Here is a 16,049-nt window from a genome sequence, read left to right as displayed (position 1 = left end):
TTGGCTGCACTGGGGTACGCAGGATCTTTAGTTGTGGCATGTGGGATCTAATTCCCTGACTAGGGATTGAACCCCAGCCCCACCGTCCTCTACATTAGGAGCATGAAGTCTTGGCCACTGGACCACCAAGGAAGTCCCTGTTTGATTTCTTAAATATAATTGACCTACAGCATTATGTTAGTTCCTGTTATACCGCATAGTGATTCCATAACTCTATACAATGCAAACTGATCACCACAGTACGTGTAGTTAAGGTAAGTCATCATACAAAGATGTTACATAATTATTGACTATATTCCCCACACTGTACATTTCATTCTCATGAAGACTTATATATTTTGCAACTGAAAGTTGATGTCTCTTCATCTCTCTCACCTATTTCTTTTCTGTCCCTACCCCTCTCCCTCTGTTAAACACCTGTTTGTTCTCTGTATCTGTATTTCTGGTTTTGTTTGTTTGTTTGTTTTGGATTAGAGTCCACACATATAAGTGAAACCATACTGTATTTGTCTTTCTCTGTCTGACTTACTTCACTAAGCATAATACTCTTTAGGTCCCTCCATGTTGTCACAAATGGCAAGACTTCATCCTTTTTGAATGGCTAGTATTTAGTTTTGTGTATTTGTATCATATTTTCTTTATCCATTCATCTGTTGATGGGCACTTAGGTTGCTTCCGTATCTTTGCTGTTGCAAATAATGCTTCAGTGAACATAGAGGTGCCTTTATCTTTTCTAATTAGCGTGTTGGTTTTCTTCACATAAATATACAGAGAGTGATATTGCTAAATTCTGTGGTGTGTGTGTGCACGCGCACATGCTCAATCATGTCCAACTCTTTGTGACCCCATGGAATGTAGCCCACCAGGCTCCTCTGTCCATGGGATTTTACAGGTGGGAATACTGGAGTGGGTTGCCAAGATCCCTTCTCTCGGGGATCTTCCTGACCCAGAGATCGAACTTACATCCCCTGCATTAGCAGGCAGGCTGGATCATATAATAGTTCTATTTTTAATTTTCTAAGGAATCTCCATGCTGTTTCCATAATGGTTGCACCAACTCACATTCCCACCAATAGTACATGAGGATTCCCTTTTTTCCACATCCCCATCAATGATTGTTATTTGTTGTCTTTTTGATAATAGCTATTCTGACAGGTGTGAGCTATTAGCTGATTGTGGTTTTGATTTGTCTTTTCCTAATGGCTCAGATCATGAACTCCTTATTACCAAATTCAGACTTAAATTGAAGAAAGTAGGGAAAACCACTAGACCATTCAGGTGTGACCTAAATCAAATCCCTTATGATTATACAGTGGAAGTGAGAAACAGATTTAAGGGCCTAGATCTGATAGATAGAGTGCCTGATGAACTGTGAACGGAGGTTCGTGACATTGTACAGAAGACAGGGATCAAGACCATCCCCATGGAAAAGAAATGCAAAAAAGCAAAATGGCTGTCTGAGGAGGCCTTACAAATAGCTGTGAAAAGAAGAGAAGTGAAAACCAAAGGAGAAAAGGAAAGATATAAGCATCTGAATGCAGAGTTCCAAAGAATAGCAAGAAGAGATAAGAAGGCCTTCTTCAGCGATCAATGCAAAGAAATAGAGGAAAAGAACAAAATGGGAAAAACTAGAGATCTCTTCAAGAAAATATAGAGATACCAAGGGAACATTTCATGCAAAGATGGGCTCAATAAAGGACAGAAATGGTATGGACCTAACAGAAGCAGAAGATGTTAAGAAGAGGTGGCAAGAATACACACAAGAACTGTACAAAAAAGATCTTCACGACCCAGATAATCACGATGGTGTGTTCAGTCATCTAGAGCCAGACATCCTGGAATGTGAAGTGAAGTGGGCCTTAGAAAGCATCACTACGAACAAAGCTAGTGGAGGTGATGGAATTCCAGTGGAGCTATTTCAAATCCTGAAAGATGATGCTGTAAAAGTGCTGCACTCAATATGCCAGCAAATTTGGAAGACTCAGCAGTGGCCACAGGACTGGAAAAGGTCAGTTTTCATTCCAATCCCAAAGAAAAGCAATAACAAAGAATGCTCAAACTACCGCACAATTGCACTCATCTCACACGCTGGTAAAGTAATGCTCAAAATTCTCCAAGCCAGGCTTCAGCAATACGTGAACCGTGAACTCCCTGATGTTCAAGCTGGTTTTAGAAAAGGCAGAGGAACCAGAGATCAAATTGCCAACATCTGCTGGATCATGGAAAAAGCTAGAGAGTTCTAGAAAAACATCTATTTCTGCTTTATTGACTATGCCAAAGCCTTTGACTGTGTGGATCACAATAAACTGTGGAAAATTCTGAAAGGGATGGGAATACCAGACCACCTGACCTGCCTCTTGAGAAACCTATATGCAGGTCAGGAAGCAACAGTTAGAACTGGACATGGAACAACAGACTGGTTCCAAATAGGAAAAGGAGTACGTCAAGGCTGTATATTGTCACCCTGCTTATTCAACTTATATGCAGAGTACATCATGAGAAACGCTGGACTGGAAGAAACACAAGCTGGAATCAAGATTGCTGGGAGAAATATCAATAACCTCAGATAAGCAGATGACACCACCCTTATGGCATAAAGTGAAGAGGAACTCAAAAGCCTCTTGATGAAAGTGAAAGAGGAGAGTGAAAAAGTTGGCTTAAAGCTCAACATTCAGAAAACGAAGATCATGGCATCCGGTCCCATCACTTCGTGGGAAATAGATGGGGAAACAGTGGAAACAGTGTCAGACTTTATTTTGGGGGGCTCCAAAATCACTGCAGATGGTGACTGCAGCCATGAAATTAAAAGACGCTTACTCCTTGGAAGAAAAGTTATGACCAACCTAGATAGCATATTCAAAAGCAGAGATGTTACTTTGCTGACTAAGGTCCGTCTAGTCCAGGCTATGGTTTTTCCTGTGGTCATGTATGGATGTGAGAATTCGACTGTGAAGAAGGCTGACCACCAAAGAATTGATGGTTTTGAAGTGTGGTGTTGGAGAAGACTCTTGAGAGTCCCTCGGACTGCAAGGAGATCCAACCAGTCCATTCTGAAGGAGATCAGCCCTGGGATTTCTTTGGAAGGAATGTTGCTAAGGCTGAAACTCCAGTACTTTGGCCACCTCATGCAAAGAGTTGACTCATTGGGAAAGACTGATGCTGGGAGGGATTGAGGGCAGGAGGAGAAGGGGACGACAGAGGATGAGGTGGCTGGATGGCATCACTGACTTGATGGACGTGAATCTGAGTTAACTCCGGGAGTTGGTGATGGACAGGGAGGCCTGGCATGCTGCGATTCATGGGGTCGCAAAGAGTCGGACACGACTGAGCGACTGAACTGAACTGAACTGAATGTTTCTTGATGTTGAGCATCTTTTCATGTACCTGTTGGCTCTCCGTATGTTTTCTTTGGAAAAATGTCTGTTCAGATCTTCTGCCCACTTTGTAATCTGGTTATTTGTTTTTCTGATGTTTCATTGTATGAATTCTTTGTATATGTTGGATATTAACCCATTATCAGCTATATCATTTGCAGGTATCTTCTGCCTTTTAGCTCCTAAAAGGCACCTTCTGCCTTTTAGTAGGTGGCCTTTTAGCTTTGTTGATAGTTTCCTTCTCCATGCAAAAGCTTTTTAGTCTAATGTGGTCCCATTTGTTTACTTTTGCTTTTGTTTCTTTTGCCTCTGGAGATGTATCCAAAAAATACCGTATTACAAATCAAAGAACATACTGCCTGGGTTTTCTTCTAGGAATTTTATGGTTTTGGGTATTACATTTAAGCCTTTAATTCATTTAAAATTTATCTTTGTGCATGGTGTGAGAGAATCATCCAGTTTGATTCGTTTGCATGTAGTTGTCCATGTAAGTGTGGGTTCATTTCTGGTCTCTCTGTTCCATTGATCTATGTGTCTGTTTTTTCCTGCTGGTACCAAACTGTTTTGATTACTGTAGCTTTGTAGTATAGTTTCAAATCAGAGAGCATGATACTTCCAGCTTTCGTTTTTTCTCAAGATTATTTTGGCTATTGGAGGTCTTTTGTATTTCCATACAAGTTTCATAATTATTTATTCTAATTCTGTGGAAAATGCCATTAATATTTTGATAGGGATTGTACTGTATCTATAGATTTGTACTCCATCTTTCTGAACCTCAACTGGGAAGTGAGGATGTTAGGGGTGAGCTTGAGCATCACATGGAAGGTTGGATGGGCATCTTTTAAGGTCACTCTTGAGTCTCTGATTCTGTTTCAAGGCTGAGCCTTGGTCCTTCTCACCCTGGACACTGGGAGAAGAATGAAAGGCTGTGGCCATCTACTCATGAAAGATACGGCGTTCATACTGAAGCCTGCATCCCTGGAGCCCATGAGCCACAACTACTGAGCTTGTGTGCCACAACCTAGAGCCTGTGCTTTGCAGCAAGAGAAGCCACTGCAGTAAGCCCTGGGCACCGCAACTAGAGAAAGCCTGCACACAGCAGTGAAGACCCGGAGCAACCAGAAATAAAATGACTAAGTAATAAATAAAAATACCTAGAAAAGAGTGGATAGGGAGTTAGTTACCAAGGATGAGATAAGGTTGAGATGAGGGGAGTTTTCAGATTTCCAGGGAATGAATGCATATGAGCAGGTAGCATCTGCCCAGGAGCCATTAAGCCTTTGGGCTCTGGAGCCAGACTGCCTGGATTCAGATCCCTGTTCTGTCATTTATGAACTGGATGGCCTTGGGAGGTCACTTGATCTCTCCGTGCCTGTTTCCTCATCTGTAACATGGTGAGTAATGATAGCACTTACTTCATGGGGTTCTTATGAGGATTCAGTGAATTTACATATACAACAAAGGTCTTGGCACCACACCTGGTGCTTGGTAAGTGCTCAGTAAATCTCAGCCATCACTCCCTGGGAAGGAGATCGAGAGCCCCTAAATGAGCGTCTGTGCCCCCGGTAAAGACTTTTCTGAATTACCTTTATCTGCCTCCAAGACTGGTACCTGGCTTCTGAGCTGAGGCGGTGGAGAGCTTGCGCTGCACTGCTGGGCCTGATAGCTTTCTCAATTCCCTAACGGAGGTGTTATCTCCTCCCGGCACAACCACTTCCTTTTCTGAGAAATGAGCACATCTGTCAGGCTTAGCTTCTTAGAACTAATGGAGGGGGGCAGGCGGGGGAGGAGAGGCTGGCAGCTGACAAGGGCAGACTTAAAGAAAGATTACCAAGAAGTTTGCTGTAAGGATGCCTCCAAATAGCCCCGACAGCCCAAATGGCTTGGGCTCTCCATTCCACCCTCTTCTACCACAACACCAAGGTCGCTTTGCTTTACCAAGTGCTTTCATCCCCTTTTCTCACCATCCTGCCTGTGAAGTCAAAGCAGGAGAAACTGAGGTTCAGAAGTAGAGAGGCCTGCTGTGCCACCCACCAACTGGGCTGACTCAGCTGAGGTGTCAGCCCAGCTCTCTAGCCACCCATCTCTTAGTCCCTGCCCCATGGAGCCACCTCTCTGAGTTGCCTACGTCCAGGCCTGTGGTCCCCAGGGTGGAGGAGAGAGGCTGTGTTCCTCTCATTTTGCTGAAGCCCACACACAACCCACCCCCCTGCCTCCCACCCCACTGGGAAACCCAAGGGAAGTGGATTCCAACCACAAACCTCACTTCTTCCGAGTCTCCGCCTGCAGCTCCCTGCTGAGAGAGTGATAAGGCCTCTTCCTTTGCCCCACTGCCCACTTGCCTGCCATCTCTGTGAGATCTCCTAGCAAAGCCTCATTTGTCTATTCAGTTGGCATTTGTCAGCCTCTCCCTCAGGGAAACTGAGTCCAAGAGCAGAAAGTGACTCATGGCCTGCCTGTGCAGGGCTTTGATGAGGCCGGGTAAGGTACATTCTTGATGTTCCTGGCACTTTCCCTGGGCTGCTAGGAGCCCCTTCCTCTTCTCCACCTACCTCTTTCCAGAAATAACCAAGCAGGAAGGAAGCAGTGGGCCTGGGCCCTCCAGAGTCACACTGGAGGAAGGAAGGGCCCGTCTGGCAGCGGTGCTTGTTCTCCGCTAAAGCCAGGACGGAAGGGTTTCACTTTCTCTCCTGGCCTTCGTCACATCCTTTTCCTGTGGCACCCAGTTCCCCTCAGCTGGCTTGGGGCCAGAACTCATTCATTCAGCTGGTGCTTCAGGCCACCTTCCTCCTCCTAGAGCAACCCAGGGCTATAGGCCTTGCCCCAGAATATGAACTGATTCTTCAGTTACCCACTTGAGACAGGTCTCTCAGTATCTCTGAGCCTCGGCCTACCTGAGCTTAAGAGTGAGGACCTCCTTCAGCAATAGTGCATGCACCTGGCCTATGACGGGACCTTGAGAACAGTTGTCCTTTCGTAAGTGAGCAGAGCACTGGGTAGAGGCTAGGAGCAAAGGTACTGGAGCCAGATTTTGGTGCAGGCAACCCAGTCATGTCACCAGACCATTGTGTGACCTTGGGCAAGTCACACATTATCTGTGGGCCTCGGGTCTATCAGCTGTTTGGTGGGTTAATAGTAGAACCTACTGGCCCACAGAGCGTAGAGACGGTTTAATGAACCAATCCACAGAAAGGACCAAGGAGAGGGTCTTGCAAGATAAGTGCTCTGGAAATGTCAGCTGCTGCTGCCGCCACTGAGGAGCCTAGTTCTCTATGGGTGAAGACAGCAGGGACCCAAGATGGCAAGATTGGACCTCAGAATGAGTAAGAGGCCAGAACTCAGACAAATCCCAGTCCTACCACTTGCTGGACAGAGATTATGGAAGCCACCATCTTGACATCTGTAGAATGAGGCTCCAATAAAAATGTTCTGAGGGCTGACTGAACATAGTCATTCATTTGTTCATTTGTTCATCTCAAATGGATTCATTTAGAACGGCACCTGCTGTGTTCTAGGTGCAGCACCAGCTTCTTCAGGTACAAGTGACAAAAACCACACACAGTCTAGTTGGGGAGACAGGACCAGAAACACTCAGGCGCACGTGACTGTGCATGCGCCAGGGAATACGGCCTCCTCGGAGTGAAGTGCTTCAGTTCAGTGCCTGGAGCAGGCAAAACGTTCACGTGTGTGGTATAAAGGTCAGCTGCCATCATAGCAGAGAGTGTGTGTGTGTTTTTTTTTTTTTTTTTTCTTTTTGGCTGCACTGGGTCTTCGTTGCTTTTTCTTAGACTTTCTCCGTTTGTGGTGATCTGGGGCTGCTCTCTAGTTGCAGTGTGCGGGCTTCTCATTGTGGTGGCTTCCCTTGTTGCAGAGCATGGACTCCTGGGTCGCGAGCTTCAGTGGTTGCGGCTCCCAGGCTCTAGAGCACAGCCTCAGTAGTTGCGGCGCACGGGCTTAGTTGCTCCGCGCCATGTGGGATCTTCCCGAACCAGAGAGTGAACCCATGTCCCCTGCATTGGCAGGCGGATTTCTATCCCCTGCACCACCAGGGATGTCCCAGATATTATACTGTTATTTAAAAATATTATACTGTTATTTAAAAAGTGAGGACACTATGGGCCCAAGAAGCAAAGTAACCTGCTCAAAGCTACGCCACTCGGGAGAAGCGTCGAGATGTGGGAGGTGAGAGGGAAGGGTGAGTAGTGGAGAATTGACTGGGTTCAAGCAGGAAGTGTGTTCTAGCCCCTGGCAGGGCAGGTGGTCCACTGGCACTTGGACTGCTGCTCAAGGACAATGCTGTGCCAGCCTTTCTCCCGACTTCTGCAGGATTGCAGGTGGCTGCAAGGTAACCTTCATCGTGCAGTTGACTTTGTCTGGGCAGAGATCTAGCTGAAGCCAGTCTGTGCCTGTCTGGATGAGCCCCTGGCTTCAGACATGTCAGTCTTGATCCCTGCCTATACCGAGTCCCCGGACTGACAGGCGAGACCACCATACAGAGGGCCTCAACCTGGGGACGCTGCTGCCTCTCCTTCTCACCTCAGGGTCTTGGCACTTGGTACTTCTGCTGGAACATGCTCTTTTTCACCCAAGAGTTTTGTTTTTTTTTTTTTTTTCCTTTGCATTTGGCTTCACTGGGTCTTAGTTGTGGCACGTGGGATCTAGTTCCCCAAACAGGGATCAAACCTGGGCCCCCTGTGTCGGGACTGCAGACTTAGCCACTGGCCCACCGGGGAAGTCTCATCACCCAAGATTTTTGATCCTCCCTTGGCCACTGCCACCTAGTCATTCAGGACTCAGTTTAGACTCCCCACCCTCCCCCAGAGAGACCTCCTCTGACCACTCCACCTGCATCAGTCCACTGGTATTCTTCGCCACCTGCCTAGGATTTACTCTCTTCAAAACCCCATCATATCTGAAATTGTCTTGCTTCTTATTCTCTTCGCTTCTCTCTAGGACTGTGTTTCTCAACCTTACTTTCTCCTCACCACTCCCTACTAAGGAGTCTTTTTAGTTTTTAGACATGTTTATCTTAATTGCCCTGGCATAAGTTTGAATAACACAGCTGTGCTGTGTATCTCTCTCTGTGCTATGTCCTCACGCCACCCCCATGGCGAATGCATGGACTAGAACATAAGCTCTGTGAGAGCAGGGACCTTGTTTGTCCTGTTCAGTGCTGGGCCCAAGGCACGGTAGACAGCGAGTAGTTACGGTATGAACAAAGGTCCAGAATCTCTGGGAGTACAAAGATGTTCCTGCTGGAGTTGAAGGAAGGATAAGTAGTGAAGTATTGGAAGACAGGACTCCAAAGTGGTCACATAAGCTGGGTAGGGTTGGCTGACTAAGGCGGAGATGGGGAGGGTTACCAGTTAGAGGGCTCAGAGCTGGCCAAGGCTCAGGGGCCTGAAGCACTCTGGGCTGTGTGGCTGTGGCCATCCCACGCAGGTGGCCGGGACTGTTGGAGGCAGGACCTTGAAAGTGGTCCCAGCCTTACTTGTCCTGGGGACCCTGATTCTTGTCTAACCATTCTGAAGGGCCCCAGTGCTAGATGGTAGAGGCCAAGCTCTCCCACAAACTGGCTCTTTGAAACTGTAGAGTGGGTGAGTAGGTGGGCCTTGTTGACTGCGAGTCTCTAGCCTAGGAATCCATGGTTCTCCACCTGTCCCCAGTGGTCCTGAAAACCCCTACATGGATCCCATGGTAGCGCTCACAACTACAAAGAGAAGCTTACCCCATTTTGCCCTGCCCCACACTGAGAATGCACATAGTCCCTTAGGCTGGGTCTCCTGAAAGCCTCTGGGACCTCCCTGCCGCCCACCTTACATCTGACCCCCTGTCTACCACGGCAGCTCTGGCTCAAACCAGTGGGAGCCACTGAGCAGCAGTGGGGGCTTATCTCTGCTTTTCCAGACCAGGGCAGCTCTGCAATCCTGTTTGTTTATCCAGAGCAGCCGCCTGCTGAGAAAATGGCTGTGTTTGTTTCCAAGTGTGTCGTGTGAACCATGGGCTAAATATACCCACGCCACTGCCTCCCCGGCACCCGCCCTGGAACAGCACGCCCCGCTTTGCTCCTGCTCTCTCTGTGAAAGCAATCCCCAGGATCCTCTCCCCCCTCCCCAGGAGGAGCTTCTGAAATGGAGATGAAGATTGTCCAAGCGCGGGAATGCACGGGTGGGGGCTGGGCCGATCAGAGACTTGTCTCCGTGGCACCGACAGGAGAATGTTCCCTCCACCCTGGAATGACTGTTCCTGGACAGTGAGTGCTTTGTGCCCTTGCAGGGACGGGGCCTGTTTATTCCAGCTCAGCCCAGAGCCGAAAATTTCCTGTGGCTGCCAGCCCTCTACTTCAGGAAAGTTCCCATCGAGGGAGCCAGGCCTCTCCCACTTTGGCTGCAGCCCAGTGTCCCTGGTTTCTTGTGGGACATTTGGCCCCTTGGGATAATTTCTGGCCATGGCTCCCTCTCCCATGCTCCTCACAGCCCAGGACTCCCTCATCACAGATCAGTCTTTTTCGTGACTGCACCTGGGGCCTCCTTCGCTTAGGACCAGAAAAATTTCAATTCCTGTAAGAATTTTCTGGTCCAACAAGAAACCTAGGGAGGCTAAGCAGGATGAAGGCCAAACTGTAAGGACTCTGGCTGCTGCCACTGCCCTTCTCTTCCCAGGCCCAAGGCCCCCTCCACCCCAGCCCCCACATGGGGAATATTCCTGCTGTAGCAGCACCCCTTGTGGCTCAGCTGGTAAAGAATTCCCCTGCAATGTGGGAGACCTGGGTTGGGCAGATCCCCTGGAGAAGGGAAAGGCTACCCACTCCAGTATTCTGGCCTACATAGTTCATGGGGTTGCAGAAAGCGACTTTCACATTCACAGCAGCTCCCAGGTTGGGACCAGGCAGTCCTGGGCTTTGATCCTGGCTCTGCCCCCTGTTAACTGAGTGACCCCAGGCAAGGTCTTTCCGACTCTGTACCTCAGTTGTTTCATCTGTGACATGGGGCTCAGATCGCTACATCTGAGGATTCTGATGAAGGTGACGGGGATGACAGTATCTGGAACTTAGGAGGCATGTAAAACCTTTGTTCTCCTCATGTATTTAGTGATCACTGACTCTGTGCCAGACACTGTTTTGGGTTCTGGGTATATAGAAACAGGACAGCCTCTGTGCCTCATCAGGACATGACTACTGCAGGAGATCAGTCAAAACAAAGACCCAAAAGGGCAGGCTCTGCTTCCAGAAAGTGCTAAGAAGAAAAATAGACCAAGGTGAGGGAATAGGTAGCGAGAGATCAGGGTAGGGGGTACTATATTAGACAAGGTGGCCAGGGAAGGCATCCCTGAGGAGATGGCATTTGAACAGAGTTAGGAGTGAAATGAGGGAGCCTGGGGTCGAGTGCTCCAAGCCACAAGGGCAGCAGGTCCTGAGCTCAGCAGATGCTGCAGCAACAGCCCAGGCAGCTAGAGTAGAATGTGCAGTGCAGAGGGGCTGGGGCCTACTGGACCTCATTGGCCTTGGTGAAGACTCGATTCCGTCTGTGATGGGGAGGCTTGGAAAGCTCGAGAGCATGGAGTGACGGGCTCAGTGGTGGGGTTTTCCCCACCTGCCCGCCTTCCCTTCCCAGTGCCTTTTCCCCTTTCTAGAAGGACTCTGCTCTGGGTCACACATCACTGCTGCCTCCCTAATGGCTTAGTAAATATAGAGGATTCTTTGAGTCAAGTTGTCAGTTCAATGTGTATGACCCTCTGCTAGGTACCAGGGACATGAACGGACATGACCCTCATTCTAAGTGCAAGGAAAAGCTGTTGGTGTGCCACACCCTGACCTATGTTTTAAAAAATCTTGGCATGGAGTGAGGGGGTGTCGTCAAGACTAGAAGTAGGGCCTGGCAGATATCATAGTGAGCAAACTGTCCAGGTGGGACGTGGAAGCCAACCAGAAATGGCAGGCATGGTCTGAGGGGGCCACCCCATGGCTCAGCCACTCTGGCCCAGGTAGAGTGTGGGCCCACAGTGTGAGTTCATGGTGGAGAAGCAAGACCACAGTCTCTGGAACCAGCCAGTGGTCTGTTCCCTCCCTGGGGAGTCGAAGCACACTGGTCCTAGATGTCAGATGTTTAGATTCCGGTTCCTCCACAAAGCTGGGTGACCTGATCAAGTTCCTCTGCACTCAGAGGCCGGGCTTCCTGGTCTGCCAGTGGGGAGAGACAGCCCGCACTGCAGCATTGCTGAGAGGATTAAAGGACAAACGGGGTGCAAGGTGCCCTCATTAAAGGGCGCTCCAAGCTCCCCTCCGCCTCCCCCACAGATTGGTTCTACCCTAGGCTGGGTCATTCAGCCCGCAGCCCCTCCTTTGTGGTATCATGTGCTTCCCTCCTGACTAGCTTCAGGGCAGAGGACTGTTGCTCACCTCCCCCTGGGCCCCGGGTCCTGCCCCCCTGGGGTAGGGGACAGGGCCTTATGGACCCCGTCCCAGTCCTGCACTGCTGTTGCCCTCTCTATTCCACCCTGCTCTGCCCACCCATCAGCCTGCCCTGGTCAGAGGCTTCCTGCAGACCTGCCCTGCCCCAGAATCACTCTGAGAGTTTCCCCTGTCTCTTTTCACCCCCTTCCTCCCTCTCTCCCTCCTTTAGAGCAGTGGAAAGGCTGAGGCCTGGTAGTTCTGCTCTGCCCTCAGGCTCAACTGCTTCCTCCAGGCTTCCAGACCACAGGTGTTCCAGCTCTCACTCACCCCTTCAGGCTCATCTCCTCCCCTCTCCTCCTCTCCTGCTCCAGCCCCTTGGCCTCCCTCAGTTCCCTGCCCATCTCTTTCCCAGCTCAGGTTCTGAGGGACCACTTCCTAGCTGGCTGACCTTGGACAGAACTCTTCTACTTTGCACCTGTTTTCTCAGCAGTAAAATGGGTTGGTTATCCCCGGCTGAGGGTCAGGAGGAAGAGCCGCCCTTAACCCTTTATCTGGGCCAAAGCGGGCATGGACAGCAGCAGTTTTTCGGCTCAGCAAGGTCATCACACGCCAACCGCCCACTTTGTCCCATCCAGATTCCTGTTTGAGAACTCACACAGTTCCCTTCTCTTCTGTCCCCCGGCAGGACACGTTTGTGGAACTCTACGGGAACAACGCAGCAGCCGAGAGCCGGAAGGGCCAGGAGCGCTTCAACCGCTGGTTCCTGACGGGCATGACTGTGGCTGGTGTGGTTCTGCTGGGCTCGCTCTTCAGTCGGAAATGACCAGACACTGACCACCAACTCACCGACACACCCCCGTCCTGCCCCTACCACATCTCTCCGTCCAGCCACCATTGCCACCAGGAGAACCACTCCATGGAGCCCACAGCCACCCACACATCACAGGGTTGGGCCTAGACCTGGTCCCCCGCAATTAGTTTTCTAGAATTTACATGCTTCTGTGAGAGCTGCCTTCCTCAATTCTCGTGGCATCAAAACCCACAAAATTCCCTAGAACCTGCCCCGGTGGAAGCTAACAGGTGTTGGGGGTTGTGACTGGGGGCTGGAGTGCCCCACCCGATTGGTGGGTCCCCTTCTGCATTTAGGGTCCCTGAGCATGCTTTCTTGCCAGGGAGCTGGAAAGTTTTCTGACCCTTTTCCCCAGAAAGAGAGACAATAGATTGCCTTCATTTTGATGTCTGTGGCCTCAGAATTGATCATTTCCTGTCTCCCCCCTCCTCCCGGCCCTGGGCGCCGCCCCCCCCCCTCCATTCATCCCCACCCTCCAAGAGCCACTTAGGGCCCACTTCTGACTAATTAGGGATTCAGGATGCTTGGGATAAAGAAATAAGGACCAGGACCCCCTCCCCCCGTCTGACCCAGCCAAAGTCCCTCCCCCCAACCCCAGTGTCCTCTGGAGGTCTCTGGCTGGAGGCCGGCCTCACCCGAGATGGAGGGACTATAGCTGTAGAAAGCACCCCATGCCAGCGCTGGGGTGGCCTTGCAGTTTAGCACCACCCCAGTTCTTCCCCTTCCCTGGCTCCATGACCATGACTGAGGGACCAACTGGGCCTGAGATAGGTGCCGCAGAGCTGTTTATGGCCTCAGCTGCCTCACTTCCTGCAAGAAGATAAGCCTGTGGCGTCTTTGCCTTGGGCTGCTGCCGGTGGGTTTCAGGGGCCATGGTCCAGAGGTGAGGGGGAGCTACAGGGAGCAGCTGTGGGAGCCCTAGGGTCTTCCTACCTCAGGCAGGAAGGGCAGGAAGGAGAGCCTTGTGCGTGGGGTGGAGCTGGGACTGGCCAGAGGGGCCAGCCCTGCCTGGCCTGAACAATTTGTATCCCACCCCCATTCAGCCTGAGCAGCCGGGCTGCCAAGGTCAGGATGGCCTGGCCAGGAGCTCTTCTGACCTCCCTCTCTCCTCTGCTCCACACATGGCCTGTCTCATCCCTGGGGGTCCAGGCCTAGCCCCGGCCACCCCGGGCTCTCTGCTGTACATATTTGAAACTAGTTTTTATTCCTTGTGAAGATGATATACTATTTTTGTTAAGCGTGTCTGTATTTATGTGTGAGGAGGTGCTGGCTTGCAGTGCGTGTGCACGTGGAGAGCTGGTGCCCGGAGATCGAACAGCCTGGTGCTCCCTGCACCCCCACCCCACCCCATCCCACCCCCCGCCCTGGTCTGGGGAAGCCAGCCGGGGGTCCTGGCTCCTGAGAGGCACCTGTCCCTCCCCCAACCCCCACCCCACACTTTTTCCAGCTCTTTGAAATAGTCTGTGTGAAAGTGAAGGTGCAGTTCAGTAATAAAATGTGTTCTTCGTGAGCAAAGGGCCTGGGCTCCTGTGTGCTCCGGGAGGGGACGCTGGGCTGGCAGAAGAGGCGCAGGAGAGTCCGGTACCTGTGCTGACTCTGCTGCCCTAACCTTGGACAAGTCCCTTCTTCCTCACTCTGGTCCTAAATTTCTCCACCTGACCCTGGGTCTGCTTTGAGCCCCTGCTGTGTGCTGGGCACTGTGTGTGAACATGACAGACAGTCCCTGCCCTCAGAAGTTGGTATTCTAGTGGGAGGCACAGTCAAGTGCCCACTTGGCTCTGTGTAGGCACAGTCCTGAACAAAAGTGAAAGTGTTACTCAAACTTCATGGACTGTAACCCGCCAGGCTCCTTGTCCATGGAATTCTCCAGGCAAGAATACTGGAGTGGGTTGCTATTCTCTTCTCCAGAGGATCTTCCTGACCCAGGGATTGAACCCAGGTCTCCTGCTTTGTAGGCAGATTCTCTATTGTCTCAGACACCAGACAATCCCAGCCCTAGGCACTGGGAATTCTGCAGAGAAGCCCTTTCCTTTATGGAGCTTCCATTCTGGTCGGGGAGACAGGGAGATGAATATAAGGACGGCTCTGTTGCAGGGCAAAGGTGGAAACAGAATGACTCTGAGGAAGCATGGCAAGACATGAAAGCCCTAGTGGGGAAGGAGATAAGAAGGAGTCAGATAACATTTTAAAGATAATCCCACAAGATCAGCTGATGGATTGGAGAGAGCTCTAGAGAGAAAGAGGAACCATGGGTGATTCAAGGTTTTGAAATAATGATACCATTATAATCCCAAAGTGAAGCACCCATCTGAGGCCAAGAAGTTCATAGTGAGTGCTCTAACAGCATTTAATATGGAACCTGAGCTTGTCTGGGAGTCAGGGAGGGCTCCCTGGAGGAAATGATATCAGAACCAGAGCCTGAAGAGTCTGTAAGAGTTCTCCAAAAGAAGCGGCGAGGCAGGAAGAGTGGTCCTGCCGAAGAAGCAAATGCAAGGACGAGCAAGAATTTTCTTCAGGCTGAAGGAAAGTTGGCGTGTCTGGGGTCTCCTGGGTTAGTATGACGCCAGAGAGGTGGAATGGGGGTACTGGATTTGATCCTGACGGCAGTGAGAGCCAGAGGAAAGTTGTTAGGGAGTGATATACCACTTAGACCCCAAAGCGCCCTCTGGCTGCTATGTGAAGAAGGCTCTGGAGGAAGAGCAGAGTGGAGAGGCCATGGCTCGGTTAACGCTCCAGTTCTGAGGGTGGTCAGCCAGGTGTGTATCCTGGGTCGCCATTCCTGGTCTTTGCTCAAGTAACCTAGCCTATGTCCTAGCTTTTCCATCTGTGAAATGGGTAGGATTGCAGTACCCATCTCAAATGATAGTGGTCAAAAGTGAATGAGAGATAACCCAACAAAGCTTGGGTGATCTGGAAGTTGGGGGGAGGAGGGGCAGCGATGACCCTGCCATGAAGAAGACCCTCAAAAGGAAGAAAGAGGTGCTCCTCAGGGAGTTCAACTGGCTGTGGCCGGAGATCCGGGAAGGGTCTGGGAAAAGGAGCATGACTCCAGGGCCAGGCCCTCCAGCTAGGGAGGCAGGCGCTCCAGCTGGGGCCTGGGGGGTGCTCCTCCCCATCTGCTTTCAAGAGCGAGCTTGACTGCCCCCTGGTGGCCAGGGGTTTCCACCTGAAAGCCACTCCCACCCCAGATGCCTGCTCCCAGTGCTTCAGAGGACCTGTCGTCTCCTGACTGGCCAGCTTTCCCCTGTGTCCCCATCTTCTGCCCTGTTCACAGAAGGACGTCTACACCTCCAACCTTTAGGTGCCAAGTTCATAGCTTTTCACGGCTCCTGGCTCAGGGTCACCATTCTCCAAAGCCTCCAGGCTTCTATATCTTTAGGCCCAGGATATATCCATGGCCGGTAACCTAACCACTCAAGTCCCCTCTCCAGAT

At 50.6% G+C, this 16,049-nt stretch overlaps 1 protein-coding gene across 3 annotated transcripts in view; it reads left to right on the top strand.

Moving 5' to 3' along the window:
* The window catches only part of BCL2L1 (BCL2 like 1), a 53,615-nt gene extending 39,533 nt beyond the window's left edge, over window positions 1-14,082 (top strand). For all 3 annotated transcript variants that reach the window (XM_068986934.1, XM_068986935.1, XM_068986933.1), the window contains exon 3: window positions 12,452-14,082. In XM_068986934.1, the coding sequence (XP_068843035.1) occupies window positions 12,452-12,589 (138 nt within the window). In that variant the 3' untranslated portion in view covers window positions 12,590-14,082. The remainder of the gene's footprint in view (window positions 1-12,451) is intronic.
* The last annotated feature ends 1,967 nt before the right edge of the window (window positions 14,083-16,049 follow it).

This window comes from Capricornis sumatraensis, chromosome 15, assembly GCF_032405125.1.
Source record: "Capricornis sumatraensis isolate serow.1 chromosome 15, serow.2, whole genome shotgun sequence".
Lineage (NCBI taxonomy): Eukaryota > Metazoa > Chordata > Mammalia > Artiodactyla > Bovidae > Capricornis > Capricornis sumatraensis.
Note: the sequence above shows the minus strand (reverse complement) of the source record. Positions and strands in the feature narration are given on the sequence as shown.